General features: G+C 41.1%; 1 protein-coding gene across 4 annotated transcripts in view; it reads right to left on the bottom strand.

The window, feature by feature from the left end:
* The window catches only part of MET (MET proto-oncogene, receptor tyrosine kinase), a 96,530-nt gene that overhangs the window by 26,146 nt on the left and 56,949 nt on the right, over window positions 1-13,435 (bottom strand). For all 4 annotated transcript variants that reach the window (XM_083698920.1, XM_083698917.1, XM_083698919.1 and 1 more), the window contains exons 6-10: window positions 10,461-10,621; window positions 8,278-8,380; window positions 7,402-7,538; window positions 5,784-5,945; window positions 4,676-4,775 (exon numbers count right to left, since the gene is read on the bottom strand). In XM_083698920.1, coding sequence (XP_083555046.1) covers window positions 4,676-4,775; window positions 5,784-5,945; window positions 7,402-7,538; window positions 8,278-8,380; window positions 10,461-10,621 — 663 coding nt within the window. The remainder of the gene's footprint in view (window positions 1-4,675; window positions 4,776-5,783; window positions 5,946-7,401; window positions 7,539-8,277; window positions 8,381-10,460; window positions 10,622-13,435) is intronic.

The following is a 13,435-nucleotide window of genomic DNA, read 5'->3' as shown; positions in this document are numbered from 1 at the left end:
ATGAATTTATTTGACCCTACCTACATCACGCTATATTCTATATCACCAAACTCTGAATATAATTGTACATTGCATTAATTAACATTATTTTTACTATATTAGTGGCCATGTGGTGATTTTAGCCTATAAATTTTATTGTTTAAAGTCTTAACCTGTATATTAAGGTACTTCTATAGCTCTGTTTAGAGTAGGTAATGTTTTGATAATATAAATGTTTTAAGTTTTTTTGTATTAATCCAGCATATTTCCTTTTAACTATTGAATGATTCTGTGTACATTGCGGCAGCCTTTGACTATGTGCAACTGATTTATTGACAGTCAAAGTGGTTGTCTTTGTACTGCAATGCTGGATCACAAGCACATACACACACAAGTTGTTTATGTATGATAAATGGTAGGGAACCGAGACGATAGTCAAGAGTTGACAGTCAAGTGTCATATGTATATTTCTCCCCCCACCCCAATCTAATTGGGGAAATGAGCCTATAACCAATTTGCACAAATGCAAAGCATGCATACAAAAATAGAATGCACATTGCAGTAGCTCTGTCAGACTCTGTTGCCAGCTTAGAAATTCTGGTGTGCCTTCTGGCTGACTCAGGGCCAAACTACATACTGTGCTGGGATAACCACAATTGATCAATCTTTCTTTATTAAATGCAGCTGCAGGAGTTGTGGGCAGTGGTGTATTAAGTTATTGGGATGAAGTAGTAGCATGGAGGGGTGGAGGGTTTTAGCCCCTTCTGCAGTCTAAAGCGCACAAACACATCAAGCTGTTATTTGATCTGCTGAGGGAAATACAAGTGCCTGTGTCCCCCCCCCATGGAGAAAATAGCAGTTTGCACATATGTCAGTTTGTGACTGAGAGATCTGCATTAAGAAAACAGTATGGGGGGAAGGGGTTAAATGCCTGCAGCTTCTGTCCAATCAGATTAGCAGCCACTCCCTAATGTTGCATTTATTTAAAAAGAAGTCAATAGATTAGACCAAGATCTTCCAGAATAACACACAGTTTATCTTATAGAACTCTAAACCTCTGCCATTTTATCTAAACTCATGTGTACAAAAAGCATTTCTAGAATTAATCTGAGGCTGTTGGTGTTGCATCATTTTTCACGTGAAAGAACAGCACAAATAGTCCATGGCTGAGGACTGTGGTCTTTCATTCAGTTGAAGGCTGGAGCGGAAAGAAAAATAACCCAGCAATGGAATTTAGTTAAGACAATGGAAGAAACATTCCAGACTACTGCCAAAAATGCTATGGGCATCTCAAACTCAAAACTGGCAGCAGCTGGGAATGTTTTCTTCCCCACTGTCCTACCTAAAGTATTGCAAATCATACATTTGAGGCACCAGGCTTTGGGAAGGAGGTGTGAGGGCTCTGAGATGCTGCAGGAACCCTCACACCTTCTTCTCAAAACCCAGCATCTCTGAGAGGTCCAGTGTTGTCCTTAGGTCAGGTCTGGATGTGCAGCAGAACAATGTAATATAAAGGACAGTACTGCTTAGCCTGCAGGTGGGAGTCATCACTTTTTAATGTTATCCAGAAAAATCCTAGCTTAGCCAGCTTTATAAATATAAGCATAAGTCCATAAAAGTTACTAGCCTGCAATTCTTCTTACTCCCACTACAGGCTGGCAGAGGAGGAACAAACACCTCTGTCCTTCTAGCAGCAGTTGACTGCATTTCTATGCTGGGCACAGAGTAGGAACAGAGTACTCTGGTCTTCCTTTGCCAGCCAGTTCTCTCAGATGCATTGAATTCCATGCACTTGCAAGAATTCCTTCTTGCTTATGGCTACCAGGCTAGTGCCGAAATATAAGGTTTAGCTCAGTCATCTGTTTGCTGTGCTGGTTTTCTATCTGAAAGCCATTAAAAAACCCCCATAATAGAGCATTCATTCATTCATTCATTAAAAATTAAGTTATTTTCCCCAAGCTGCAGAGTGCAGGTAATTCCCCCACTCTATTCTGTGGCAGGTGTGGACCAAACCTTATTAACAAGAAACCAGATATTGTTCCATAATCTTGCACAGTTCTTTTATGATGAGCTATATGTATGCCTCAAGGGAGCACATGCAGATTGCAGGCACTAGGTGCAATCTGGGTACCAACTGAAGTTAAAGGTGCTTAAATTAAAGGCTTGTGTTGGCAATCATAAACATAGGGTGTAAACCCTATTGAAGACAGTGGGACTGACTTCTGAGTAAGCATGCATAGTGTGCATGTAAATATGTTGCATTCCGTTTACATTAAATAGAATGAAATACAGTGGTACCTCGGGTTACATATACTTCAGGTTACATACGCTTCAGGTTACAGACTCCGCTAACTCAGAAATAGTGCTTCAGGTTAAGAACTTTGCTTCAGGATGAGAACAGAAATCGTGCTCCGGCGGCACAGAAGCAGCAGGCCCCATTAGCTAAAGTGGTGCTTCAGGTTAAGAACAGTTTCAGGTTAAGTACGGACCTCCGGAACGAATTAAGTACTTAACCCGAGGAACCACTGTAATACTAGCAAGTCATAGATTAAGCTTGTAACTACATTCATTTTTGCTGCAATGGCCTCAGACAATTATATCCCTTTTCATTAATAACTACTTTAAAAGATACCTATATTCCTATTTTTTATATGTAGGTGATTATACACAGAAGCATTTGTATACATCAGAACAGATCCTGGTAATCATACTGATTTCATTAACGTAAATTCATTGCACATCTAATCTACTTCAGAGTACCAATGTCTTTTAAATTAATAACAGTGACACTTATAACCTAGTTTGTGGGCATCTATTAGAATAGGGTCTATAGCTCTTTACTTTATCAGGCCAGTCTCGAAAAAAGGATGCTTTCAGAGAACGATAAAAAATAAATAAATCTAATAATACTCTTTAGTGGTGATGCAATGTGACTGATTGGGAAGGTCAAGAGAAATTGCATTTGTTGTGCCCTTATTGCTAGGAAATTTGACATGACATTCTTACTCTGAAATTGATTCTAGAAATTGAAAAATGTGATGCTTTTCATGAAATACTGCATTGATAATCTGTAATAAAAAAAATCCAAATCCATCTGATCAAGACTAAATTAACATACCACCTATTTTATCTGGCTTTTAAAAGACATTTTCCTTGAATGTTTCCACTGTAGTTCAGGCAGTGTTTATTCTTTGTTGTAATATATATATTTGCAAAAAGTTGGGTACTACTGAAATATGTATAGCCTTTAAGTGAGCTGCAGGAAAGAAGGATACCTTCTTCAAAAATACATGTGGCTTACAATATGAAGGCCTATGTATTCTTGCCTCAACCCTAATTGTGACCTATGAGGCAATGAAAGCAAGCCATGGCCGATAAAACCTGAACTCCAGTATCTAACTTGATTTTTAAGAAACCTGCGCAACAACAGGATAAATGTGGAAGAAGATCTGTGTGCTTTAGGGTAGCTGGTAGCTGACCCAGATAAAAGCAAGGGGTAAAAAGGTGGAATGTTATAGCATCTCGACCGTCATGGCAGCCCAGAGGATAAATAGCCTTTCACAGAGAATCTAAAGCATGGATGCCTAACAATGTGAATGGGAAGATTTAGGTGATCAATAACAGACTTGGAAAAAGGTAGACGGAAATAAAAAGGAATAGTGTTTGGCCTGGACAGATGCATCCACCCAAATGCTAAGATGTCTAAGCTAAGATCTGAGCATTCCAGTTTCACCAGAAATGAAAGAGTGAAGGAAATGACAGTGACGACAAGTGGACGTCTAATGCAGAAAAGGGGTGGTGGTGGTTGCACACACTGAAAGGGCTTTTTCGGATGTTAATGATCCTGCCTTGTTAAAACATAGTTTGGGAAACTAGGAACGGGTGTCAGGCCAACACGAACACCAACTTCACACATGTATTTCCACACATGCAGGCTTCAATTTCCCTATACTATATACACACTTCTCCATGACAATAGCACTTCTCCAACAAAAATAAAATGCAGCCTACATGACAAATAATTTTTCAACATGCTTGGCTGGTCTTAATATATTTTGTGGTATTTGAAAGCTCAGCTGGCATATAGGCCTGCACTGTGATGCCTGTTTGCCCAAGTACACCATCAAACCCTTTTAGAGACTTTAAAGAAAGCTAAGCCTCCCAATGCAACTAGCTGCTGTCATCTTTAATGCAAATGACTGCATCGTTCTGTCAGTTAATCAGAAACTAGAAGATATATAGAGATATGCAGAATAAAAATCAACATCTCAAACAATTCAAATTTTTAAATGCATCTTCAGCTACCTGAATATAAGTCCCAATGAACGCAGTATAATTTACTTCTGCATAAATTTGCACAGGATCGTGCTGCATGCTCTGTTTGAAGGTATGCGCATATTAATCTAAAGTTAGCACTTATGCTACGCAGGGGTCAGCAACCTTTTTCAGCCGTGGGCCGGTCCACTGTCCCTCAGACCATGTGAGGGCCGGACTATTTTTTTTTTTGGGGGGGGGGGAATGAACAAATTCCTATGCCCCACAAATAACCCAGAGATGCATTTTAAATAAAAGGGCACATTCTACTCATGTAAAAACACGCTGATTCCCAGACCGACCATGGGCTGGACTGAGAAGGCGATTGGGCCGCATCCGGCCCACAGGCCTTCGGTTGCCTACCCCTGTGCTACAGACTTACCACAGTAAAGTTCTTGCCAAGCTTAGGGACGGTTACCACCATCTTTGGAGCATGTGCTGAATTCAGATTGATCCCCTGAGCTGTAATTGTGCTTCCACCACTGAGAAAAAAAGAAATTGAAACAATAATCATATAAACAAATACCATTTCAAAATGCACAGCAGTATTTTCATTTTCTTAAATATCAATATGTTATTTAGACTCAACAGATCAAAAATGGCCTTGTGAAAGAAATGAACACGAAATCATAAACTGCAACCCTACCTATATAGAGCAGTCCCCTTTACTCCCTACAGTGGCCTTTGATTCCCACTGCGTAAGGTTGATTTGATTTCCCCCACCTTATTCCTGATGTAGATCTCCACTGACCCCTTCTTTCCTGGCTAGGTAAGGCACTATTCTGTGGTTCACTTCAGGTGAAAAATGTTTTGGCTCTCCTATATGCTTGTGTGAGTGCGAGAGAGACGTCTCATTTGGACATAATGCTAAACTATAGTTAGTGTTATGAGACTGAGCTTATGCAGGGCTTAGGCTCACACACTTCCTCTTACTCTCCAGCTTGGTCATGAGATGTTTGAAAATATTCACTTTTCTTTTAGATTAACTACATCTTACTGTGTTGTGCAAACCTGGACAGGCTGTGGTTATCTCAACCCGTAGTTTATGAAGCTGACCTCTTTTCTACTAACCATAGCTAAGGTTAACCGCAGTCTAGGATTCAGATGATATGCTAAACTACAGTTTATCTAAAACTGAAGTAGAACCTCTGTATTTCCTCTTCATGGCTACACCAAAGGAGAAGGGGCATGCGAGGGGGAGTGCAAGTTCAAAAGGCTAATTCACATAGCACTAAAGCACTAGCTAGCATAATAGCCATATGCAGCCAATATGTGTGAACGGAGACTGTATCAGCATGATGGGCTTAGGGTTTCTAAATTGTCAATAAAACCCCTTTCATTTTTGGGGAAGGTAGTGGTATCCAAATATATAAAACTGCTTGGCATATTACCTAGGAATAAAAATGCACATCCATTTGGGAGATTTGGTAAGCTGTGCTACTCTTTGCTCATTCATTCCTATGAATATATTTATAGGAAATTTCACTCACCTAAGAAAGGATTTGGCAGGATAAATTTTAGAAACAGTAGGGTTTTCTCTGTATGTAAAATGACCTGCTGAACGAACCGCTGAATCGATTTTCATTCTGACATGACACTCTGACACTTCTCTTTCTGGAGCCGTGTAGCACTCTATGGTATTATCAGAAACTCTGCACAAGAAGAATCCACAGGGGAAAATATTTGCTATAATCGCTATTGGAAAATACATTCTGCATATTTTCTAAACCTAGCCAAGTCCCACTTAAGAATAAGTTCCTTGAAATTAATGGGCCTACGTTAGTCATTAAATTACATAACATTGGCTACAACCCCCTAACTTGATATCCTAGTTCTGAAATTAAGCCACCACTTCCCAGTTTGGATGACACTGTGGCTTAAACTCTGAAACTTTTTGCAGTTTGGCACATCCATTACACAATGCCAGTTCCCAAACAGAAATCAAAATGAAGAAGCAAACAGAAGGAAAGGGGAAGAAAGTGGAACAGGAAGGCTACATTAGCACACTTAGTATGAACTGCTTCCCTCCATGTGTAAATATAGTTCCAACATTCCATCAGACTCTACCAACATTCGCTGGAATCATACTCTAGCCCATGGGTAGGCAAATTAAGGCCTGGGGGCTAGATCTGGCCCAACCGCCTTCTAAATCCGCCCCGTGGATGGTCCGGGAATCAGCGTGTTTTTACATGAGTAGAATGTGCCCTTTTATTTAAAATGCATCTCTGGGTTATTTGTGGGGCACAGGAATTCATTCATTCCTCCCCCAATATAGTCCGGCCCCCCACAAGGTCTGAGGGACAGTGGACCGGCCCCCTGCTGAAAAAGTTTGCTGACCCCTGCTCTAGCCTGACTTAAAAATGGAACTGGGGGAAGGTGGTACCCAGAGCATCTTCAGGAAACAAAGTAAGCAGGCTTCAATTTGGGACACAACTATGAGGAGGCAAAACTCATCCCTGACACTAGGTTCACCAAGCACAGGTAGCCCCCTCCCGCATATTCCTATGTGACCTTCCACACAAATGCATGGCTGTTTTCCCACTCTTGCTGGAAAATAATGTCAGGTGCCATAGACATCTGGCCGGCCACTGTGAGAACAGAATGCAAAACTAGGTGGGCTTGATGCAGCAAGACTCGTATTGTGTTCTTAATAAAAAATGCACTTGGGAGAGAGCACTAGAGTGAGGGAAAGATGTTTCCACCAACATAAACAGTGTGTGAGGCTAGACATCCATTGGCCAAAAAATGCACTTTTGGGGGGCTCTGCAATACACAGACCTCTCTTACACACTGCAGGCCCACAGATTGTCTATACTGCACTAGTTAACTTCCTGTTGAGAAAATAATAATGCACTGTTTTCTTCTTGGATATGCAGACAAGTAATTCAGTAAATAAAGTTTGAAATTTCTGATTCTTTCTATCTTAATGCTTCCGAGTTCTGATATCAGTTTATATTACTGCTTTTGATTTATACGTTTTATGTTTTTTCATGTACCACCCTGGTCACTTTGGGTTGAAGGGCAGAACATAAATCTAATGGAACAGTACTAATAAAATAACAACAGCCTGTACATTAACAACACTGAAAACATGGTTTCACGTTATACCTTGTCAATCTGCATTGTTTACTACCAACATAAATCTCTCGAGAGTTCCCACTGCTTAGGTATTCCCCAGTTAAAGTCAACAGCGTTCCACCAAATCTTGGACCATAGGTGGGTGAGATGCTTCTTATTATGGGATCCTGTCAAGTAAAAAGAATGCAGCTTGTTAATTTAAAAAAAAAGCAAAATTAAGAATCATGTTAAAAGAAAACATGTATAATGAGGTCATCATACTTAATAATAAGTAACTTTTTTAATGGTTAACATAGGGGTGGGGAACCAGAGGTCCAGGGGCCAAATGTCCCTCCAGGACTGAACCTCGAGACCCTCCCTAGGCCATGCCCTACCTCAGCACCCCCCTCACCAATCCTGCTCTGCACCGTACTCTAGTGCTTTTGTCTAGCTGGGATGTAAACTGTGTTAGGGCTTTCTTCTTACCAGGAGGCAGGTTAGCAATGTGAGTGTTAGGAGTGTATGCATAGAAATCTCTTGTCTTCTTCATGGCCTTGCTAAGCAAAGGTACACATCACATCCATGCCCCCTGGAAGGTTTCTCACAAGAAGAAGAAGAAGAAGAGTTTGGATTTGATATCCCGCCTTTCACTCCCTTTAAGGAGTCTCAAAGCGGCTAACAATCTCCTTTCCCTTCTTACCCCACAACAAACACTCTGTGAGATGAGTGGGGCTGAGAGACTTCAAAGAAGTGTGACTGGCCCAAGGTCACCCAGCAGCTGCATGTGGAGGAGTGGAGACACGAACCCGGTTCCCCAGATTACGAGACTACCGCTCTTAACCACTACACCACACTGGCTCTCAAGCTCTCAAGAGAATGCAGTTCTCAAGCTGAAAAATGTTTCTCACCTTTGCTTTTAACACTTACCACGAAAGAGAAGGTATTGAAAGTGGCATTAGCTTGTCCATTTGAAACGACGCTTGATACATTAAATCGTGCATTCGTTACATCGCCAAGTGTGCACTCCAACCTTCAACAACAAAGCAAAGACATTCTTTCTAATTATGTTATAAATATAAAAGAATCACCCAAACTTATAATAATCTTCGTTTTTTAAAGTTTTTATAGCTTTCACTGATGCATAATTTTAACTTATTATTTTATTAAATTAGTAATTATAGATAGCCCTGAAGCTGTAGATATTTTGTGATGCACCTCTGACTTAGTGTGTGGAAGGGGAGAGAGATGAGAACACATTCCAGCTTTTATGTAAACACACTTTTTAATATATATATTTTGTTCCAAACAGTGGGTGAAAGATCAACAAAACTTGTCTCTTACAAGAGCTCTGCCCTAACAGATATTACTGTGGTAAGAAAAACTTCCTTGGGTGTTCCCAAGAGTATCACAAAAAGTACGTGTTAGGACAGCTTTATCAGAGATTTATCTAAAGGAATGATATGATGAGGCTTGTATGAGCCACTCAAAGAAAACAAGTCCTTTAATGACATCATCCCTACAGCTATGCCAGAACACAACCCCAAAAGGTAAAATGTTAAAGAAGTAAATTCAGAAGTAGCTGTTAATAGTCACCCTCTGTGATCCTAAAGTACTAATCGGAACCAATTGTAAGAATTGACAGGAACCAAACAGAACTAGTTTGGGACCTGAACTATATATTTGTGCTGGGTTTCTTCCAATGGTACCACAGTAATGTTTTTAACTGCCAGCTTTAACTGTCTATGCTGTAGCAGCGACATCTCTTCCCAAGAGGAGATGCATGGGTTCTGCTGTCAAGGACTCTGTAGTCCAAGGTGGTCCAACTCGCAGACCTTTTTTGGAAGCGCCCAGAAGTCACCCAGAAGAAAAGCAGCTGTGAGTCTTTCCAAACAACCAACAAGTCTTTCCAAACAACCAAATGCTACCGCCGCCGTTGCCCCCTTGGAGAGCCAGGGTATGGAGCAACTCTCACTGCTATGCAGGGGTAAAGGTAAAGGTAAAGGTAAAGGGAAAGGGACCCCTGATCATTAGGTCCAGTCATGGCTGACTCTGGGGCTGCAGCACTAATCTTGCTTTATTGGCCGATGGAGCCAGTGTACAGCTTCTGGGTCATGTGGCCAGCATGACTAAGCCACTTCTGGCGAACCAGAGCAGTGCACGGAAACACTATTTACCTTCCCGCCAGAGCGGTACCTATTTATCTACTTGCACTTTGACGTGTGTTTTTGAACTGCTAGGTTGGCAGGAGCAGGGACCGAGCAACAGGAGCTCATCCAGTCGCGGGGATTCCAACCACCGACCTTCTGATCGGCAAGTCCTAGGCTCTGTGGTTTAACCCACAGCGCCACCCGTGTCCCTCTAGTACCCCTACTAAGCAGGGGTACTAGAGACCAAATTGCTAAGCTCTATGGAGCATGACATTTCCCCTCTTTATGGCCCAGCACTGTACTACAACCAGAGTTTCTTGGTGGTTTTCATCCTCAAAGGACGGCTTGTGTAAGCGGAAGTGAGAGATGTGAGCTGCAAATCAAGGTTTGTGGCAGCCAGCGCCCATCCTCCACTGAGACTGCCTTTGGTCTGAGAGGTTGGACTGCCATGCTGTACCATGCTGTAGACACGGTCAACATTTCTTACCTCCACATTCTAGATATATTGGTGATTTCACCCATATTGGTACACCAGATTAATGAATGAGGCTGGTGCAGAGCCAGTCCACAAGGCTAGCTATTTGGCTGGGAATCTACACTTGGCAGGGTATGTTAGTAACAGACCTTTAAATCTTTTTTGCATCCCTACTGAGATAAAAAAGGGCACTCATATGAAATAGGCAGTTCATGCTATACAGAACTAGGTTAACAGACAACAAACACATGTAAATAATAATAAATAAAATAAAGTGCTACTGAGAACTATTGACAGAGTAAGAGCTATGAGCTGGTGGTTGGACCATTTTCCAGTGACACAGTTTGCCACCCAGCAAGATTTTCTACTGAATATCACACTTCAGTGACAGATGGCCAAAGAATGCATGGCACAAGTTATTTGGTGGCGTCTTCCATCGCCCATGTGCCTTATGATACTTGCTTATAAAGACAGTGTTGATCTCTTACTTGTTTTTGTCACTAGCTTTGACATCCAGAATGCACTGCTGTCCCCCAATAAGAACCGACATTTTCTTAAGATTCAACTTGTTGTTTTTGCTGAACCCAAAGTCCCACCCACACAGGGTCAGTCTTGTTACACCATCAAAAGCTGCGCTGTTTGGAAGAATCTGAAAAGGAAAAAAAAATAGTAACACACTTAGGATTTCTGATGGGCTTTGAAGGTGTTTTTCAAAGGGGAAAATAATGGGAGAAAATAATTTCTTCTGCTGGAGAGTACCCTACCCTTTATCTTAATTGTTCCTCACCTTTCATTCATCACAGTATGAGCATTCTCAGACAGTAGCAATAAATAACCCAGCCACTGCTCGAAAGCTCTGAATTATTATGTTTAGGGGCACTGAACAAGCTCTGCATTGTAATAGTCTTTTTAATACCCCTTTAGCTTGTCTTTTATGTCTTTCTTGTGGTATGTAGAAGAATACAATGCACTTATTTTATTAGAAGTAAGATAGTGAATAAAAGAATATCAGTAACTTATTTCACCAACGTGATGAAAAGGCAAGAATTCATGGAGATGATAGCTTCAAAGACATCTAAATCAAACATTGCCTTGGGAGCCACAGAATTAGCAGGGCTTCTACAATGCTTTGGCTGAATTGATAACATTTGGTTACTTCTACATTTTCAAGTTAAAAATAAACTACCTTGCAGCAATGTAGTGACAATCCAAAAAGGAAGTGCTCTTCCCCCTCCCACACCCTTCTATATATTGTAAATTGTGTTGTAAATATAACAATGGTGGGAAAAATATATGAATACTATGGAAGTTGTTCAAATTTCAGCAAGGCACTGTCAATAAAATCTGACAATGCTTTTAAGGCATATATAGACTTTTAACAATAGCATCTGAGTTTGCAAACATTCAAGCCCCCGGGCTAGAGAACAAAAGAATTAACTTATGCTTGTGATGGAACTACTAAAGTGACTTTGGCTTAATATTTTATAGTGCGAGTTATTTTATTCCTAAGAAGCAGCACAATTGTGTCTTTCATCATGAATCCTGCTTCTTCATGTTGCATCTGAAAAGGACATTTCTAGTAAAATACTCAGGTTACTGTACCCTTTGAACATCCAAAAGGAACTGGCACATTTCATTTAAACTTTATTGACTTGGCTTAATGCTAGAAGGATTTAGGAAATAAAATGCCAAGGGCGAAGTAGGTATTGTGAACATGCTGCACAAATTAAACCATATAAATAGTGAAACAATTGATCCTAGGGAAAATGAGACAATGAATTGAATCCAGACCCTACTAAAGTCCATTTGGAATCTACTCCAGAGTCATCTTTATGTATATGCCGTATTTCCTCAATGTCTTATATTACTCTCCCTTGTGTAAACAAGACTCTAGAGTTTGTTGGTCTGCAAAATCTTCTATCAATGACAGTTAGGCAGAGGGCCTTCTCGGTGATGGCACCTGCCTTGTGGAACGCCCTCCCATCAGATGTCAAGGAAATAAACTATCTGACTTTTAGAAGACATCTGAAGGCAGCCCTGTTTAGGGAAGTTTTTAATGTTTGATGTTTTATTCTGTTTTTAATCTGTTGGGAGCCACCCAGAGTAGCTGGGGAAACCCAGCCAGATGGGCGGGGTATAAATTTTAAATTATTGTTGTTATCGTTATTATTTAGCCATGCTAATGAGCAGGACAGCCTGGATTTACAGAAGCCACCCCAGCTTCGGATGCCAATCCTAGATGTCCCTTTTTGGCTCCCTCTGCTTCCTCCTCCGCAGGAACTGCCTCTGCCGCATTCTCCCAGGAACCAAAAGAACACAAAACCCAAAGATGTGTGTGTTTTTTGTGCAATGCTCTCCTATTCCTCTGGTGCTGCTTCTGGACGTAGGTGCGTGTGTGGCGCATGTGTGTGTGGTGGTGAACAGCAATGAGTAAGGGCAGCCAGTGGTAAGATGAGGGGGAAGGCGGTATGTAAGGGTGGCTGGTGGAGGGGTGGGGGGGAGAGGCAGCGACCGCAGTGTATAAAGGCAGCCGGTGGGGTGATGTTGTGGGGGGTCATGTCCCAATCTTCCCTCCCAGGAGGTTGGAGGGTATGTACTTAATATTAAGTACAGTTGCTAAATAATTACAAGTCAGGCTTTTTTTTTTTCCCAGCCAGAGCTCATCGGAACTCAGTTCCAGCATTCCAGCACCTACTCAGGTGGGTGCCATTGCCATCATGCCACCATGAAAGGAGGCGTTCATGGTGATTTCCAGCACCTCTTTTTCTAGAAAAATAGCACCGAGAGACATTTTGAGAGATTTTCCCAAGCCAAACAAGTACAGCTGCTCATAGAGGTGCAAGTATAGCTGCTACATGAACATTTATAGGGAAGCCCAAGTTTAATTTCAATAGAATTACATTTCATTTGTGCCTTCCATAGTTGTACATTTCTATTTTACATGAAACAGGGAAGTTCAGATATTTTGTGGGCTTTTTTCTTTCTTGCTTATTTAGAGAGAAACCGTTTTGACTGCGAATGCTGCCACACCTAGGAATGTGATCACTGTGACCAAAAATTCTGAGAAAGTGTGTGGCCTATTTAAAGCAAAGGATACAAACTAGGAGTCCTACTCTTGCATTTAAAAAACACTAACAAAATTGCTCTTGATGGGATAGATTACCATCTCTCTTTTTTTTAACCAACTAAAGGCTTGGTCCCAGGGCGATATTTACAATGGTAGCAGCAGTTTTTATGTCCATGCAGGGATGTTTCAGTGTATTTTATTTTGATCACAATTGCCTTAGACCACTGCACTAAGACCAAAACAACCCATAGCTGTTGTTGGGGCTGGTTCCACGTGACTAGGCAAAACAACACAAAATGACGGAATTTTTTCTTATCATAGTAAAGGCAAAATGAGGGCATTACCATCAACCCAGGCCTTTGCAATTACCACTCTGCGTTTAACTTAAGGACCAGA

Source organism: Podarcis gaigeae, assembly GCF_964106915.1.
Source record: "Podarcis gaigeae genome assembly, chromosome: 10".
NCBI classification, from domain to species: Eukaryota; Metazoa; Chordata; class Lepidosauria; order Squamata; family Lacertidae; genus Podarcis; species Podarcis gaigeae.
The sequence above is the reverse complement of the archived record's forward strand: the minus strand, read 5'-3'. Positions and strand labels throughout refer to the sequence as shown.